Source organism: Esox lucius, chromosome 1 (assembly GCF_011004845.1).
Source record: "Esox lucius isolate fEsoLuc1 chromosome 1, fEsoLuc1.pri, whole genome shotgun sequence".
Lineage (NCBI taxonomy): Eukaryota > Metazoa > Chordata > Actinopteri > Esociformes > Esocidae > Esox > Esox lucius.
Genome location: NC_047569.1, coordinates 24,718,953 through 24,734,113, shown reverse-complemented (window position 1 = coordinate 24,734,113; position 15,161 = coordinate 24,718,953). Strand labels below are relative to the sequence as shown.

At 44.0% G+C, this 15,161-nt stretch overlaps 1 protein-coding gene across 18 annotated transcripts in view; it reads left to right on the top strand.

Moving 5' to 3' along the window:
• The window catches only part of phldb1b (pleckstrin homology-like domain, family B, member 1b), a 104,431-nt gene that overhangs the window by 31,533 nt on the left and 57,737 nt on the right, over nt 1-15,161 (top strand). For all 18 annotated transcript variants that reach the window (XM_020047108.2, XM_020047106.2, XM_020047150.2 and 15 more), the window contains one exon: nt 15,036-15,161. In XM_020047108.2, the coding sequence (XP_019902667.2) occupies nt 15,036-15,161 (126 nt within the window). The remainder of the gene's footprint in view (nt 1-15,035) is intronic.

Below are 15,161 nucleotides of genomic sequence, written 5' to 3'. Positions count from 1 at the left end.
TGATCCATTGCGGTGACCCTAATTGTGATAGGACGTAAATAGAAACAGACTGCACCCCTTTATAGACAAGCACCAGGCGACCCTGCGATTCCGTTCTTTATTTTTCCGCCTGGTAAGCCCCATATCCTCCAGCCCATACTTGCCCTTGACTCTGTTAGACCACATCTGCTGAGAGTGTATAGAGAAATAACTTACGGCCATCTGTATCACTGACAACACCAGCAGGAGCATCTGATCGGCCTTGCCACTCCATTATGTCTTAAAGTTGGTAGTTGATTGTTTCAGGATATTGAATTTCGGGAATGTTTGCTAATAGCTGTGTAATGAAATAACATTTATAGATTTCAATTACAAAAAAGATTTACTATAGGAGGAACCAGAATATTGCATTGGTGTTGTTATGCTACATGATATACTGTAGGTGGATGATTGTGTTAGTTATTATGTTAGCAAATTAAATATGACAGCCTTGTCTGTTAACAGACTTTTTACTATCTTCATTAATTGTACTCATCACATGTTAAAAAAAACACTTTCTCGCTGGGTTTTGCTATATAGGCTACTTATACCCTGTTTTTTTTAAAATAGACTAACACTTCTGACACGTATTCATATACCAACTAACTTATGTTGGACATGCCAACTCTGCTATATGAAAATAGCATGGTCATACGAGAACTTCCTCTTCCCAGATGGATTCCCATTGCTTTCCTGTGAATCTTCTTTCTCTCTTGGTATGTGTGGCAAAACATAATGACCGCTGTGATGGCTAAAGCATTGAGTGAATAACTGGTATTCTTTAACGTCTCTGGCCTTTCCTCAAGCAGTAAAACACAACCATGCCATGGCAACTGTCTTGCTTACTTTTTGGCATCCCTTTGTCCAGTGCGTCCTCCACTTTAGAGATGTCTGACACTCTAGACTTAGTGTCTGGTCATCTCTGTTTCATATAGAACCATAAAAAATTAAAATTAAAATTGAGAAACCAAATGATGGGTCATTAAAGAAAGAAATTAAAATAAATTTGTTCAGGTTTTGTTGCTATTAGGCAATTTTTGTAGGCCAAATTTGCGTATAGAGTATTGCACTGGAGCCAATGGAGTGGTTGGCTAAAACAGTACTGCTAACTATACCCTGTATTTTCCCCCATGAAATGACACTATATGGATTCTGCACACCCTAGTGAGTAATTTTTGAATGCCATGTTCTTCTTCACATTGTGTATTTGTTTTGTAATAAGGAAATACAGGTTATAATCTGGTCTCTACATTGCATATTTAATGTCTGTTCCAATATTGTTCTTGATTCTTTTAATATATATACAATGGATATGAGTCTACACACCCCTGTCAAAATGCCAGGTTCTTGTGATGTAAAAGAATGAGACGAAGATAAATCATGTCAGAACTTTCTCCACCTTTAATGTGACCCATAACATGAACAATCTAAGTGAAAAACAAACGGAAATATTTTATAAAAAAAAATAATAACCTGGTTGCATAAGTGTGCACACCCTTAAACTAATACTTTGTTGAAGCACCTTTTGATTTTATTACACCAATCAGTCTTTTTGGGTAGGAGTCTATTAGCATGGCACATCTTTGCCCACTCTTCTTTGCAAAAGTGCTCCAAATCTGTAAGATTGGGAGGACATCTCCTGTGCACTTCCCACTTCTGATCACCCCACAGATGTTCAATTGGATTCAGGTCTGGGCTCTGGCTGGGCCATTACAAAATGTTAATCTTCTTCTGGTGAAGCCATGCTTTTGTGGATTTGGATGTGTGCTATGGGTCGTTGCCGTGCTGAAATGTGAACTTCCTTTTCATCTTTCTAACGGACGCCTGAATGTTTTGTGCCAAGATTGCCTGTTATTTGGAACTGTTCATAATTCCCTCCACCCTGACTAAGGCCCTGTTTCCAGCTGAAGAAAAACAGCCCCAAAACATGATGCTGCCACCACCATGTTTCACTGTGGGTATGGTGTTCTTTGGGTGATGTGTAGTGTTGTTTTTGCGCCAAACATACCTTTTGGAATTATGGCCAAAAAGTTAAACCTTGGTTTCATCAGACCATAACACATTTTCCCACATGCTTTTGGGGGCTTGATGTTTGTTTTTGTAAATTTCAGCCAGGCTTGGATGTATTTCTTTGTAAGAAAAGGCTTCCATCTTGCCACCCTACCCCATAGCCCATTCATATGAAGAATACGGGAGATTGTTGTCACATGTAGCACACAGCCAGTACTTGCCAGAAATTCCTGCAGTTCCTTTAATGTTGCTGTAGGCCTCTCGGAAGCCTCCCTGACCAGTTTTCTTCTCGTGTTTTCATCAATTTTGGAGGGACATCCAGTTCTTGGTAATGTCTCTGTTTTTCCAGTTCTTGGTAATGCCATATTTGTTTTTCAATTGAATTGTTCAAATTATAGGTCACATTAGAAGTGGAAAAAAGTTCTGACATGATTTATCTTTGTCTCATTGTTTTACATCACAAAAATCAGGCATTTTAACAGGGGTGTGTAGACTTTTTATATCCACTGTATATATATGTACAGTGGGGAGAACAAGTATTTGATACACTGCCGATTTTGCAGGTTTTACTACTTACAAAGCATATAGAGGTCTGTAATTTTTATCATAGGTACACGTCAACTGTGAGAGACAGAATCTAAAACAAATATCCAGAAAATCACATTGTATAATTTTTTTATAATTAATTTGCATTTTATTGCATGACATAAGTGTTTGATCACCTACCAACCAGTAAGAATTCCGGCTCTCACAGACCTGTTAGTTTTTCTTTAAGAAGCCCTCCTGTTCTCCACTCATTACCTGTATTAACTGCACCTGTTTGAACTTGTTACCTGTATAAAAGACACCTGTCCACACACTCAATCAAACAGACTCCAACCTCTCCACAATTGCCAAGACCAGAGAGCTGTGTAAGGACATCAGGGATAAAATTGTAGATCTGCACAAGGCTGGGATGGGCTACAGGACAATAGGCAAGCAACTGTTGGCGCAATTATTAGATAATGGAAGAAGTTTGAGATGACGGTCAATCTCCCTCGGCCTGGGGCTCCATGCAAGATCTCCCCTTGTGGGGCATCAATGATCATGAGGAAGATCAGCCCAGAACTACACAACAGGACCTGGTCAATGACCTGAAGAGAGCTGGGACCACAGTCTCAAAGAAAACCATTAGTAACACACTGTCATGGATTAAAATCCTGCAGTGCACGCAAGGTCCATCACCATCCCAACCGTGAAGCATGGAGGTGGAAACATCATTCTTTGGGGATGCTTTTCTGCAAAGGGGACAGGACGACTGCACCGCATTGAGGGGAGGACGGATGGGGCCATGTATTGTGAGATCTTGGCCAACAACCTCCTTCCCTCAGTAAGAGCATTGAAGATGGTTCGTGGCTGGGTCTTCCAGCATGACAACCCGAAACACAGCCAGGGCAACTAAAGAGCGGCTCCGTAAGAAGCATCTCAAGGTCCTGGAGTGGCCTAGCCAGTCTCCAAACCTGAACCCAATAGAAAATCTTTGGAGGGAGCTGAAAGTCTGTATTGTCCAGCAACAGCCCCGAAACCTGAAGGATCTGGAGAAGGTCTGTATGGAGGAGTGGGCCAAAATCCCTGCTGCAGTGTGTGCAAACCTGGTCAATAGCTACAGGAATCGTATGATCTCTGTAATTGCAAACAAAGGTCTCTGTACCAAATATTAAGTTCTGCTTTTCTGATGTATCAAATACTTATGTCATGCAATAAAATGCAAATCAATTACTTAAAAATCATACAATGTGATAGGTACACTGGAGAGGCAACAGCAAGACAATTGCTCTCTCCTTATCCTTCCTTACTGATTCTTCTCTAGTTTTGCTAATGTGCTTGTCATTACTGGTAGCATGTGGCGGTACCTGCATCCCATTCAGGTTGCACAGGTTGTCCAGCTCCTCCAGGATGGCACATCCATATGTGCCAACGCAAGGTTTGCTGTGTCTCTCAAGAGCATGGAGGAGATACCAGGAGATGGGCTGTTACACGAGGAGAGCTGGACAGGGCCATAGGAGGGCATCAACCCTGCAGCAGGACTGGTATCTGCTCCTTTGTGCAAGGAGGAACAGGTGGAGCACTGCCAGAGCCCTACAAAATGACCTCCAGCAGGCTACTGGGGTGCATATTTCTGACCAAACTGTCAGCAACAGACTCCATGAGGGTGGCATGAGGGCCCGACGTTCTCTAGTGGGACCTGTGCTCACAGCCCAGCACTGTGCAGCTCGGCTGGCATTCGCCAGAGAACACCAGAATTAGAAGGTTCGCCATTGGCGCCCCGTTCTCTTCACAGATGAAAGCAGGTTCACATTGACCACGTGACAGACGTGAAAGAGTCTGGAGTTGCCGTGGTGAACGTTATGCTGCCTGCAACATCATCCAGCATGTCCGGTTTGGCGGTGGGTCAGTGATGGTTTGTGGAGGCATATTCTTGGAGGGTCGCACAGACCTCTGTGTGCTAGCCAACGGTACCCTGACTGCTGTCAAGTACCGGGATGACATCGTCAGACCTTACGCTGGTGCAGTGGGCACCGTGTTCCTCTTGGTGCAAGACAATGTAGGCGGTTACTGGATGACAAAGGCCTTGATGCGTTCCCCAGACCTGAATCCAATTGAGAACCTCTGGGATGATATGTATGGGTGCATCTGAGGCCGACAAGTAGCGCCACAGACTGTCCAGGAGCTCACTGATGCCCTGATCCATGTTTGGGAGAAGATCAATCAATCAATCAAATGTATTCATAAAGCCCTTTTTACAACAGCAGTTGTCACAAAGTGCTTTTACAGAAACACCTGGCCTTAAACCCCAAGGAGCAAACAACAGTAGTGTTGAATTTCCCCCAGGACACCATCCACCGTCTCATCAGGAGAATGCCTAGACGTTGTCGGGAGTGCATACAGGCACGTGGGGGACAGACTCACTACTGAGTCACATTATGAGTTGCCGCAATGAAATTCACGCAAGTTGGAACAGCCTGAGATTTCAATTGTTTACCTTGATTTTCGGTGTGAATTTGAATCCAGCCCTCAATTAGTTGGTGATTTTGGTTTCCATTGACCGTTGTTACTTAATTTGGTTCTCAACGAATTATACAATGTACAGTAAAGATTTTGATCTTTAATATATTAAGTTAATCGAGACCCCATGTGTGATTTAAGTATTCCCCAAAAAATGTTGAGCCAGTGTACTATGTCAACCATCCCATCTATCCACCAGTCTTCTCCTATATGGTACATTTTGTGTAAATGTTTAAATGTTTTTCATAAGGGTATCTCTGATATACGAGTATCTCTTAAATGTTGTTTGTCCTTAGAGAACAGAGTTTATAATTTTTTTGTCTCACCTAGGGCAGCAGCATGTCTTGGGCCGTCCCTGGATTTAAATCCCTGTCAGTGCCAAATTTATTTCAGGGCATAATGGTTTGTGTTCTTGAGTGTCACTTCTAGTACTGTCAAAATGCCCTTTTAGTAAATGCACATCAATGCTCATCTCTGTCATCGCCGTCTTTGATTTTCTGCTTTGCAAAACATGGATATGTTGTTGCTTGTTCTTCTGTCACATTTTCTGCATCATTAGACTACATAATACATTTTTTGATTGTAAATTAATAACATGAATATGGTAACTTCCTAAGACAACCCCATAAAATATATGAAAGATGATAGTTGGAGGCATTCCCAAAATGCACTCACTGTGATGAGAACCCATAAGTTCTGACATTATTTGAATGTTAAAGTAGGACTTTGCCTCTCAGTGTCGAGAGAATCAATCTAGTTGATTAACTGTAAGGATCTTGGCTCTGCAGCTGCCACCACATTCTCCTTAAACAGTCTTGTGACATTTTCCTTAAGGTTGTTTTAGCAAAGAGCTTGAAAAAACTTTCTACTGAACAGTTATGAAATATAGCTCTTAATCCACGGATTTCATTTTAATCCCCTCAATGCTCGTCCTGAGTGAAAGTATTCTTCTGTTAAAATCTGCAGAGCAAAGAACATAACATGTTGTCTGGAGAAACCTCATTTAAGGATTCATTCAGCATTGTTGTCACTGTTTAGGTGCCCTGTCTTCTAATCCCATCCTCCAATGAGTTACCAATGGACTAGACAACATCCAATAGGAATTTGACCCCTACCAAGTTAAGTGCTCAAGCCAAGGTCTCTGCTGACCACCTACGGAGTGGTGTTGGGTATCTCTGTAGGTCTTATTTGGTATCACTGTGGTATGCTTAATAGTCAGAAGCCTGACATTTGCTCAACCACTTTCTTAGGAAAGATGAGTTGAGCAGGACTCCCGATATTAGGGTACTGTGGAACAGCATAAGGGGTTAATTAAGCAGGGTTTTTCCATTTAGGGGATAGTTATTACTAGTAGGGTACTGACACTTAGGTCTTGTAATTGTACTGGTCTGGTCACATGATCAGGAAGACACTGAGTAAAGTTTGGAAGTGTCTCGGGAAGTGTTTGCATTCTGTTAATGTGGATATTTTACAGTATTTTATCTTTTCATGTCTTCTATAAAATAATCATTTTAGTATTCCTCTGTAAAGTAGCTAAGGCTGCTATTTTATAGAATTTCAGCACAGTGATTGTCTGGGTATCCTGCTAATGGTATTGATTTACTCAATTACCATTTTTTATTTTGAAGCATAGTTAATTATGAAAACGAGGCACTGGAAACACAGTGCTACAGAATGTGTCCTGTGTTCTGATCAGACCTGCTGGTTGACAAAGTCAATACTTAGTAATGGAATTTATCAATACCAGTAGGTCTCTAAATGACTGAATTGAAAGAAATCCACATTAGCGTTAAGATATTTGGTCCACAGATGTCCTATGACTACAGCTACTGATTAACTGTTATTTCATGTAGCAGTTGTATTGAAGGATGGTTTTCTATACAATGGATTGGCTACAACGTTACTGGCATTGGAAATTTGTCACATACTGACTAAAAAGATGACACCAGGTATCACAGTGACACCAATTCTATGTAATAAGTTAATGTCAATGTGCGGAAAACAAGTTGATGATGGACAGACCAGAAATATACGGGCTATGCCTAGTGAACTCAACAACGACAATAATGTCTCCAGTCTGGAATTACTTTACACTTGAAGTAGCCACTTATAAAACTGGTAGTTGTAACTTTTGCAGAGAAAGTGAAACCCAAGCTAGGTAACGCCAGCACCATTGTCAGTTTGTCACATGCCTTACTTTTCCTGTAGTGACATATTAGTCCAAACCACTTTCTCATTCTGCATTGCTGTAGAATTTCCTCAGATGCCTTAATCTACCTTAATTTGTTCATGGAGTGTATTTTAGCATATTTTAATAAGAAAATAAAAAGAAATATAAGAAAATAAAAAGCTGTAATAAGAATTATGGCAATCATAGCACATGTCAATAAATGGAAATGGATGGCAGTATCGGATCAGTACAGGGTATCTGCCACAAGTCAAAGTTCATTATATATTTTGCATCATTGAAATACTGTCTGTCTTCAGAATCTCTCTCACATCATATGTTTTTTTATTTTTTATATTCTTGAATTGATAAGTCTGCCTGTTCTCCTTACTATAAGCTTGCTAAGTATACACAGAGCAATGCACAGAAACACAAACACACGCACAAAGACACAGACACAGAATGCTGTAGTTGCGGTTTGCTGACTCATCTTGCCTGTCTGATCCCTGATGACCTGTTCTATAACTTGCTCAGCTGTTTAGGGCAAAATAGAGGCTCCCTCTGCCCTGGGCCTGTGTGTACGTGCTGTCTTTCTGATGCAGCAGGCACTCCTTGGTGGAAGACCCAGACACAGAAGGAACGTGATTTGCCGAAATGTTTTATCAGGACCCCGTACAGTTCTGCAGGTTATCGTATCTGCATTTTGCACAGACTACCTACGTTCAAAGATGTTTCTCCATAGGGAAATAAATATGAAGTATTTGCCATTTTTCTTCCTTTGTTTATAGTTTGACGTGTTTAACAGACATTATATGCCCATGACGGTGTGGTGTGCAACATAGTTTTATGCATGCTGTTTATGCTGTAGATCGTCTATACAGTGCAGAGTGCTCTTTGAATAGTCAATGAGTTCTGAGGTTGAGCTGGCTTGGTGATTGTTGTAGCCACAGGGCTATATTATTTGAAAGGTGGTTCTGACACTGGGTGTGTTTCAGTTCTGCCACAGATCGTGTTAATGCAGGTTAAAGCCATGACTTTGTTTTCCTTGGTTGTGACTCACTCATGCCAAAACCCAGACGTCCTCTTCAACTATCTACTGAGAACTGAGAGCATGTACAGAAAGATATTCAGTGGATGTGGTTCTGTTCACTACAATCTTCTATGTAGTTAAAATATTGTTAGAATGAGGGATAGCCAGATAACTTTTTTTCAGGCCAAGTACAAGTACTTACATTTGGGTTCTTGCCAATACAGAGTACCGATACCAAGCTGCTCTATGTAGGATTGTTTCAGTAAAAACACAAGTTTTGTCCCTTATAAACATGTTATGGACCGGGTTCTAGTGTTTCCATGATTCTTGTATTTTCACTTGACAAAAAAGTCAGTTATCGTCGCCTATATTGATAGTTATTGTATCAATGTCATTCATGAATGAAAAACCAATGTTGTTGTGCCATGAAATGAAATAGCTTTGTCAGTGTAAAGTTCATCTTCAGCCTCACTAGCAATTGCTCAATTCTTAAGACCTTTCCAAGTAGTAAGACTCTAGTAGGCCAATTTCAGGCTAATAAGCTATTAAAACGGCCAGTGGCAAAAGCTATACAGTTCATTGATGCTATTTGTGGTGGATGCTTCATAAGAAATGTTAATCAGTTTAACACAATGCTTAGTGGTGTCTAGCCAAATCGATTTGGTGTGATGTCAATGCATGACAAAATGATATAATGTTGAGATGCAAGTTAGTGTCCCAATTCATCCCAATACTGGCATACAGTGTCTAAAATTTTACTTGTTGGCTCACCTGCCAAGAGGACTGGTGGATGAAAAAAATCCACCAGCCAAGCATACTTTTTACTGGCCAAAATAATAATTTCCTTTTAATGTCATGTATACATTCATTTCAGTACATTTCATTGAGATAATAAGGTATTTTGTTGATTACAAACTTTTTATTTCCGAAGACAAATTAGATGTTTCTGATTTTATCTTTAGCATACTGGCCACACAGAACAACTTGTCACCACAGCCTCTGCATCATACTGTAGCCAGGTCTTGAAACTCCTTTATCTCCAACCTCCAATTCTCACAACATTTTATTTTTCTATGTGATGCTACAAACATCATCATCATCATCTTCTTCCGCTTCATCCGGGGGCCGGGTCGCGGGGGCAGCAGTCTAAGCAGGGATGCCCAGACTTCCCTCTCCCCAGACACTTCCTGCAGCTCTTCCGGGGGGACACCGAGGCGTTCCCAGGCCAGCCGGGAGACATAGTCCCTCCAGCGTGTCCTAGGTTTTCCCCGGGGTCTCCTCCCGGTGGGACGGGACCGGAACACCTTCCCTGGAAGGCGTTCCGGAGGCATCCGAAACAGATGCCCAAGCCACCTCAGCTGACCCCTCTCGATGTGGAGGAGCAGCGGCTCTACTCCGAGCTCCTCCCGGGTGACCGAGCTTCTCACCCTATCTCTAAGGGAACGCCCAGCCACCCTGCGGAGAAAGCTCATTTCGGCCGCCTGTATCTGGGATCTTGTCCTTTCGGTCATGACCCAAAGCTCATGACCATAGGTGAGAGTAGGAACGTAGATTGACCGGTAAATCGAGAGCTTCGCCTTGCGGCTCAGCTCTTTCTTCACCACGACAGACCGATACATCGACCGCATTACTGCAGAAGCTGCACCGATCCGTCTGTCAATCTCCCGTTCCATCCTTCCCTCACTCGTGAACAAGACCCCTAGATACTTAAACTCCTCCACTTGAGGCAGGCACTCTCCACCAACCTGAAGTGAGCAAGCCACCCTTTTCCGACTGAGGACCATGGCCTCAGATTTGGAGGTACTGATTCTCATCCCCACGCTTCACACTCGGCTGCAAACCGTCCCAGCGCATGCTGAAGGTCCTGGTTTGAAGAGGCCAACACGACAACATCATCCGCAAAGAGCAGAGACGAAATCGTGTGGTCCCCAAACCTGACACCCTCCGGCCCCTGGCTGCGCCTAGAAATTCTGTCCATAAAAATTATGAACAGAACCGGTGACAAAGGGCAGCCCTGCCGGAGTCCAACATGCACTGGGAACAAGTCTGACTTACTGCCGGCAATGCGGACCAAGCTCCTGCTTCGGTCGTACAGGGACCTGACAGCCCTTAGCAAAGGACCCAGGACCCCATATTCCCGAAGCACTCTCCACAGGATGCCGCGAGGGACACAGTCGAATGCCTTCTCCAAATCCACAAAACACATGTGTATTGGTTGGGCAAACTCCCATGAACCCTCCAACACCCCGTAGAGGGTATAGAGCTGGTCCAGTGTTCCACGGCCCGGACGAAAACCAGACTGTTCCTCCTGAATCCGAGGTTCTACTATCGGCCGTATTCTCCTCTCCAGAACCCTGGCATAGACTTTCCCGGGGAGGCTGAGAAGTGTGATCCCCCTATAGTTGGAACACACCCTCCGGTCCCCCTTCTTAAAAAGAGGGACCACCACCCCGGTCTGCCATCCCAAAGGCACTGTCCCCGACCGCCACGCAATGTTGCACAGGCGTGTCAACCAAGACAGCCCCACAACATCCAGAGACTTGAGGTACTCAGGGCGGATCTCATCCACCCCCGGTGCCTTGCCACCGAGGAGTTTCTTGACCACCTCAGTGACTTCAGCCCGGGTGATGGACGAGTCCACCTCTGAGCCCTCATCCTCTGCTTCCTCAATGGAAGATGTGACGGCGGGATTGAGGAGATCCTCGAAGTACTCCTTCCACCGCCCGACGACATCCCCAGTTGAGGTCAACAGCTGGCCACCTCTACTGTAAACAGCGTTGGTAGGGCACTGTTTCCCTCTCCTGAGGCGCCGGACGGTTTGCCAGAATCTCTTCGTGGCCAGCCGATAGTCCTTCTCCATGGCCTCACCGAACTCCTCCCAGGCCCGTGTTTTTGCCTCCACAACCACCCGGGCTGCAGTCCGCTTGGCCTGTCGGTACCCGTCAGCTGCCTCAGGAGTCCCACAAGCCAACCAGGCCTGATAGGACTCCTTCTTCAGGTTGACGGCATCCCTTACTTCCGGTGTCCACCACCGGGTTCGGGGATTGCCGCCTCGACAGGCACCGGAGACCTTACGTCCACAGCTCCGAACGGCCGCTTCGACAATGGCGGTGGAGAACATGGTCCACTCGGACTCAATATCTCCAGCCTCCCTCGGGATCCAGTCGAAGCTCTGTCGGAGGTGGGAGTTAAAGATCTCTCTGACAGGAGACTCGGCCAGACGTTCCCAGCAGACCCTTACAGTACGCTTGGGCCTGCCGAGTCTGTCCAGCTTCCTCCCCCGCCATCGGATCCAGCTCACCACCAGGTGGTGATCAGTTGACAGCTCCGCCCCTCTCTTCACCCGAGTGTCCAAGACATACGGCCGCAGGTCAGATGAAACGACAACAAAGTCGATCATCGACCTGCGGCCTAGGGTGTCCTGGTGCCATGTGCACTGATGGACACCCTTATGCTTGAACATGGTGTTCGTTATGGACAAACTGTGACTAGCACAGAAGTCCAATAACTGAACACCACTCGGTTTCAGATCAGGGGGGCCGTTCCTCCCAATCACACCCCTCCAGGTGTCACTGTCGTTGCCCACGTGGGCGTTGAAGTCCCCCAGTAGAACGATAGAGTCCCCAGTCGGAGCACTTTCCAGCACCCCTCCCAGAGACTCCAAGAAGGTCGGGTACTCTGCACTGCCGTTCGGCCCATAGGCACAAACAACAGTGAGAGACCTATCCCCGACCCGAAGGCGCAGGGAAACGACCCTCTCGTTCACCGGGGTAAACTCCAACACATGGCGGCAGAGCTGGGGAGCTATAAGCAAACCCACACCAGCCCGCCGCCTCTCACCATGGGCAACTCCAGAGTGGTGAAGAGTCCATCCTCTCTCAAGGAGTGTGATTCCAGAGCCCGAGCCGTGCGTAGAGGTGATTCCGACTACCTCCAGTCGGAACCTCTCAACCTCACGCACTATCTCAGGCTCCTTCCCCGCCAGCGAGGTGACGTTCCACGTCCCTAGAGCTAGTTTCCGTGTCCAGGGATCGGGTTGCCTATGCCCCTGCCTTCGACTGCCGCCCGATCCTCTACGCACCGACCCCTTATGGTCCCTCCTGTGGGTGGTGAGCCCACGGGAAGGCGGCCCCACGTCGCTCCTTCGGGCTATGCCCGGCCGGGCCCCATGGGGAAAGGCCCGGCCACCAGGCGCTCGCGTGCGAGCCCCAACCCCGGGCCTGGCTCCAGGGTGGGGCCCCGGCTGCGCCATACCGGGCGACGTCACGGAACTCAAATAATTTTTCATCATTAAGGGGTGTAGCATTAATGATGCTACAAACATGTTTTTATATATTGCAATAATGTCATCCCTTTAAGTCACTCTCTCTTCCTTGTCAACTTAACATTATTTGACAATACTTATTTAACATCATTCCCTACTAACATAATTACTCCCACTCAATTAATCATTCTTAAAAAGCTGTTCATGAATCACCTCCCAGATTTATAACACATGCCCCTCTCCAAACCTAATGAGCAAAAGCAAATTAACAAAAATAGCAAAAAAAAATCTGAATTTCTTTATATTAGAAAGGTTCTCTACATTAACTTACTTAAGCTTTAACCATTTCTCAATGTGCTCCACCTTATAATATTCTTGACCTTATGTTATGTATTATTTAAATAGTCATTTGTTTAATTCATATTTTACCCCACATAGTTTTTCCTTTGAAAATATAAACAATACACACAACCCATCGCAGGCTTTTATTTCGAAAGGCACAAAACGAAATTCTGAAGTCTCTTTGTTGCTGCCAAATGTATATAACGTTTCACCAGATACCTTTATTTTGAAGGCTAAATACGAAAACCAGAGATCTTATTGCTGCTGCCGAATCTCTAACGTTACATGCATGACGTTAATCTATTGTGGCTATCAAGTTGTGAAAGTTAGCTAGCTTCTTACCTCCAGTTGTGGCTCAGACGATGGCTACCTTTTATATGAATGTGACAGCCACTTACTGACAGTTCTCTGACCTTACTAGCTAGTTTGACACTCTGAACATACAGGACGTTGTTGCTCTCCTCTTGCACTTGCAATAGTAAACTGCGCGATTCATTTAATCTTTTCATGCCCGCAGGCTGTCGGTACATTGTATTTATCTTCTCGACTGTTAGAGTTTAGCTGTTATTGTGGTTCTGCGCTGCTAGCATTATCATACTCATTGAATTCTGCGCTGTGTTGTGTTTTAACAATGTTATCAAATTGCTTGTGTTAAATTAGTGTTTTTCCTTTCCAATTGACAATTTGGCAGAGCTTGCACTCAATTTGTGTCACTGCTGACATCTCCGTCTTCCCGCTTTGCCAATCTGAGTTCTATATTCTATACCTATGCGTCCTGAGGTGACACAACCATCGAGTTTCACTTGTGTTTCCATGAAGTGGTATCGGGGAATAGTATCGGCATATGAGTACGAGTACATGAGCCCAGTATCGGCCCGATAGCCGATACTGGTATCGGTGCAACCCTAGTTAGAATATGTAATATGTTTTAATAATAAACATAGTGATGACACATTTTAATGCTGCCTATGTATCCCCAGGGACTTAATTTCATATAGATTATTATAAGATGTGGAAATTTAAATAATAAAAATGGGTCTGTTATTTCTTTCTCCTATAGTCAAACAATTTAAGCTACTGTTTTGTCCAAGTCACCTATGTAGAAAAACAATTCATCTCAGCAGCTCTCCATTGACGTCACCTAGTCTCCCTCCGCTGTTGTGATAGTCACCTAGGTAATTCAGCTGTGCCTGTCTTTGTGCCCTAATCACTGGCTGTCCTGGTACAACCTCTGACGTAATCAAGTGTTCTTCCCTATTTCTGTGAAATAAAAGGGCATCTGGCTGCATTGTACACACTGAATTTATCCCAAATTCTATCCTCTTCCCTATATAGTGCACTACTTTCAAAGAGCCCAATTGACCCTGTTCAAAGTAGTGCACTGTAAATAATATAAGGTGTTGTTTGGATTGCACACACAGTACAATAACAGTGCTCTGTTTACAAAGTATACATAAATGCCTTTTTACCCCCCAGGTGCTCTGGTTGCTGATAAAAGATATCTGTTAACAGTCCCCCAACACAACCACTATTTCAGTTTCTAATACATTTTCAGGTATTCACTGTATAATGGGCCCAGTTGGACAGTACAGACAGTAACAATTGCAAAAAAAAATCCTGATTGCTATTAGTAGCAAACAAGACTGAATTAGAACGGTTTACATGTCTGTTAAATTTGAAACAAGTGCTCAATACTGAACCTGCAATTACACATTGTGTTCTTATTTAATATATCCGTCTACTGTCAATAGTTTAATAAGCTGCCAGATGCAACTGGCTTAATCATGATAAAGGATAATGCAAATTTCCAGTAATTCTGTTCAGATATGAATTTGTTTCATATCACAGACCCAATACTGTATCAGCTGAAGTTAAAGCTGATGAAACTGAGCGTACATTACATATCTCATTGTTACAAGCCTAAGCTTGTGGACCCTATCATTTGTAACTCTACTGTGCTATGCTGCAGTGTTAACACAGTCAAAGAAAGAGTAATCAAGTAGGTGTTTAAACTCTGTTGTCCTTTGGGCCAGAAGACTGGGAAGCTAATGTAGGTCTGTCTTAGGCAAGGTTATTCATCACACAAGCACGGTTCACTAAACCTCCCCTCCACCTCTACATAATACAGCTTTCTCAATCTCCTATTCTTTCTTTTACAGGTTGTATGTTGTGTTTCGGACAGTTTGCCTTTTTCCGCTTCAACCACCCAGATGAGGCATTCCGGATGAAGAGCATGATGCCTCAGGGATGCAAGGGCTCCGGTGGAGACTACAGAATCCCCTCCG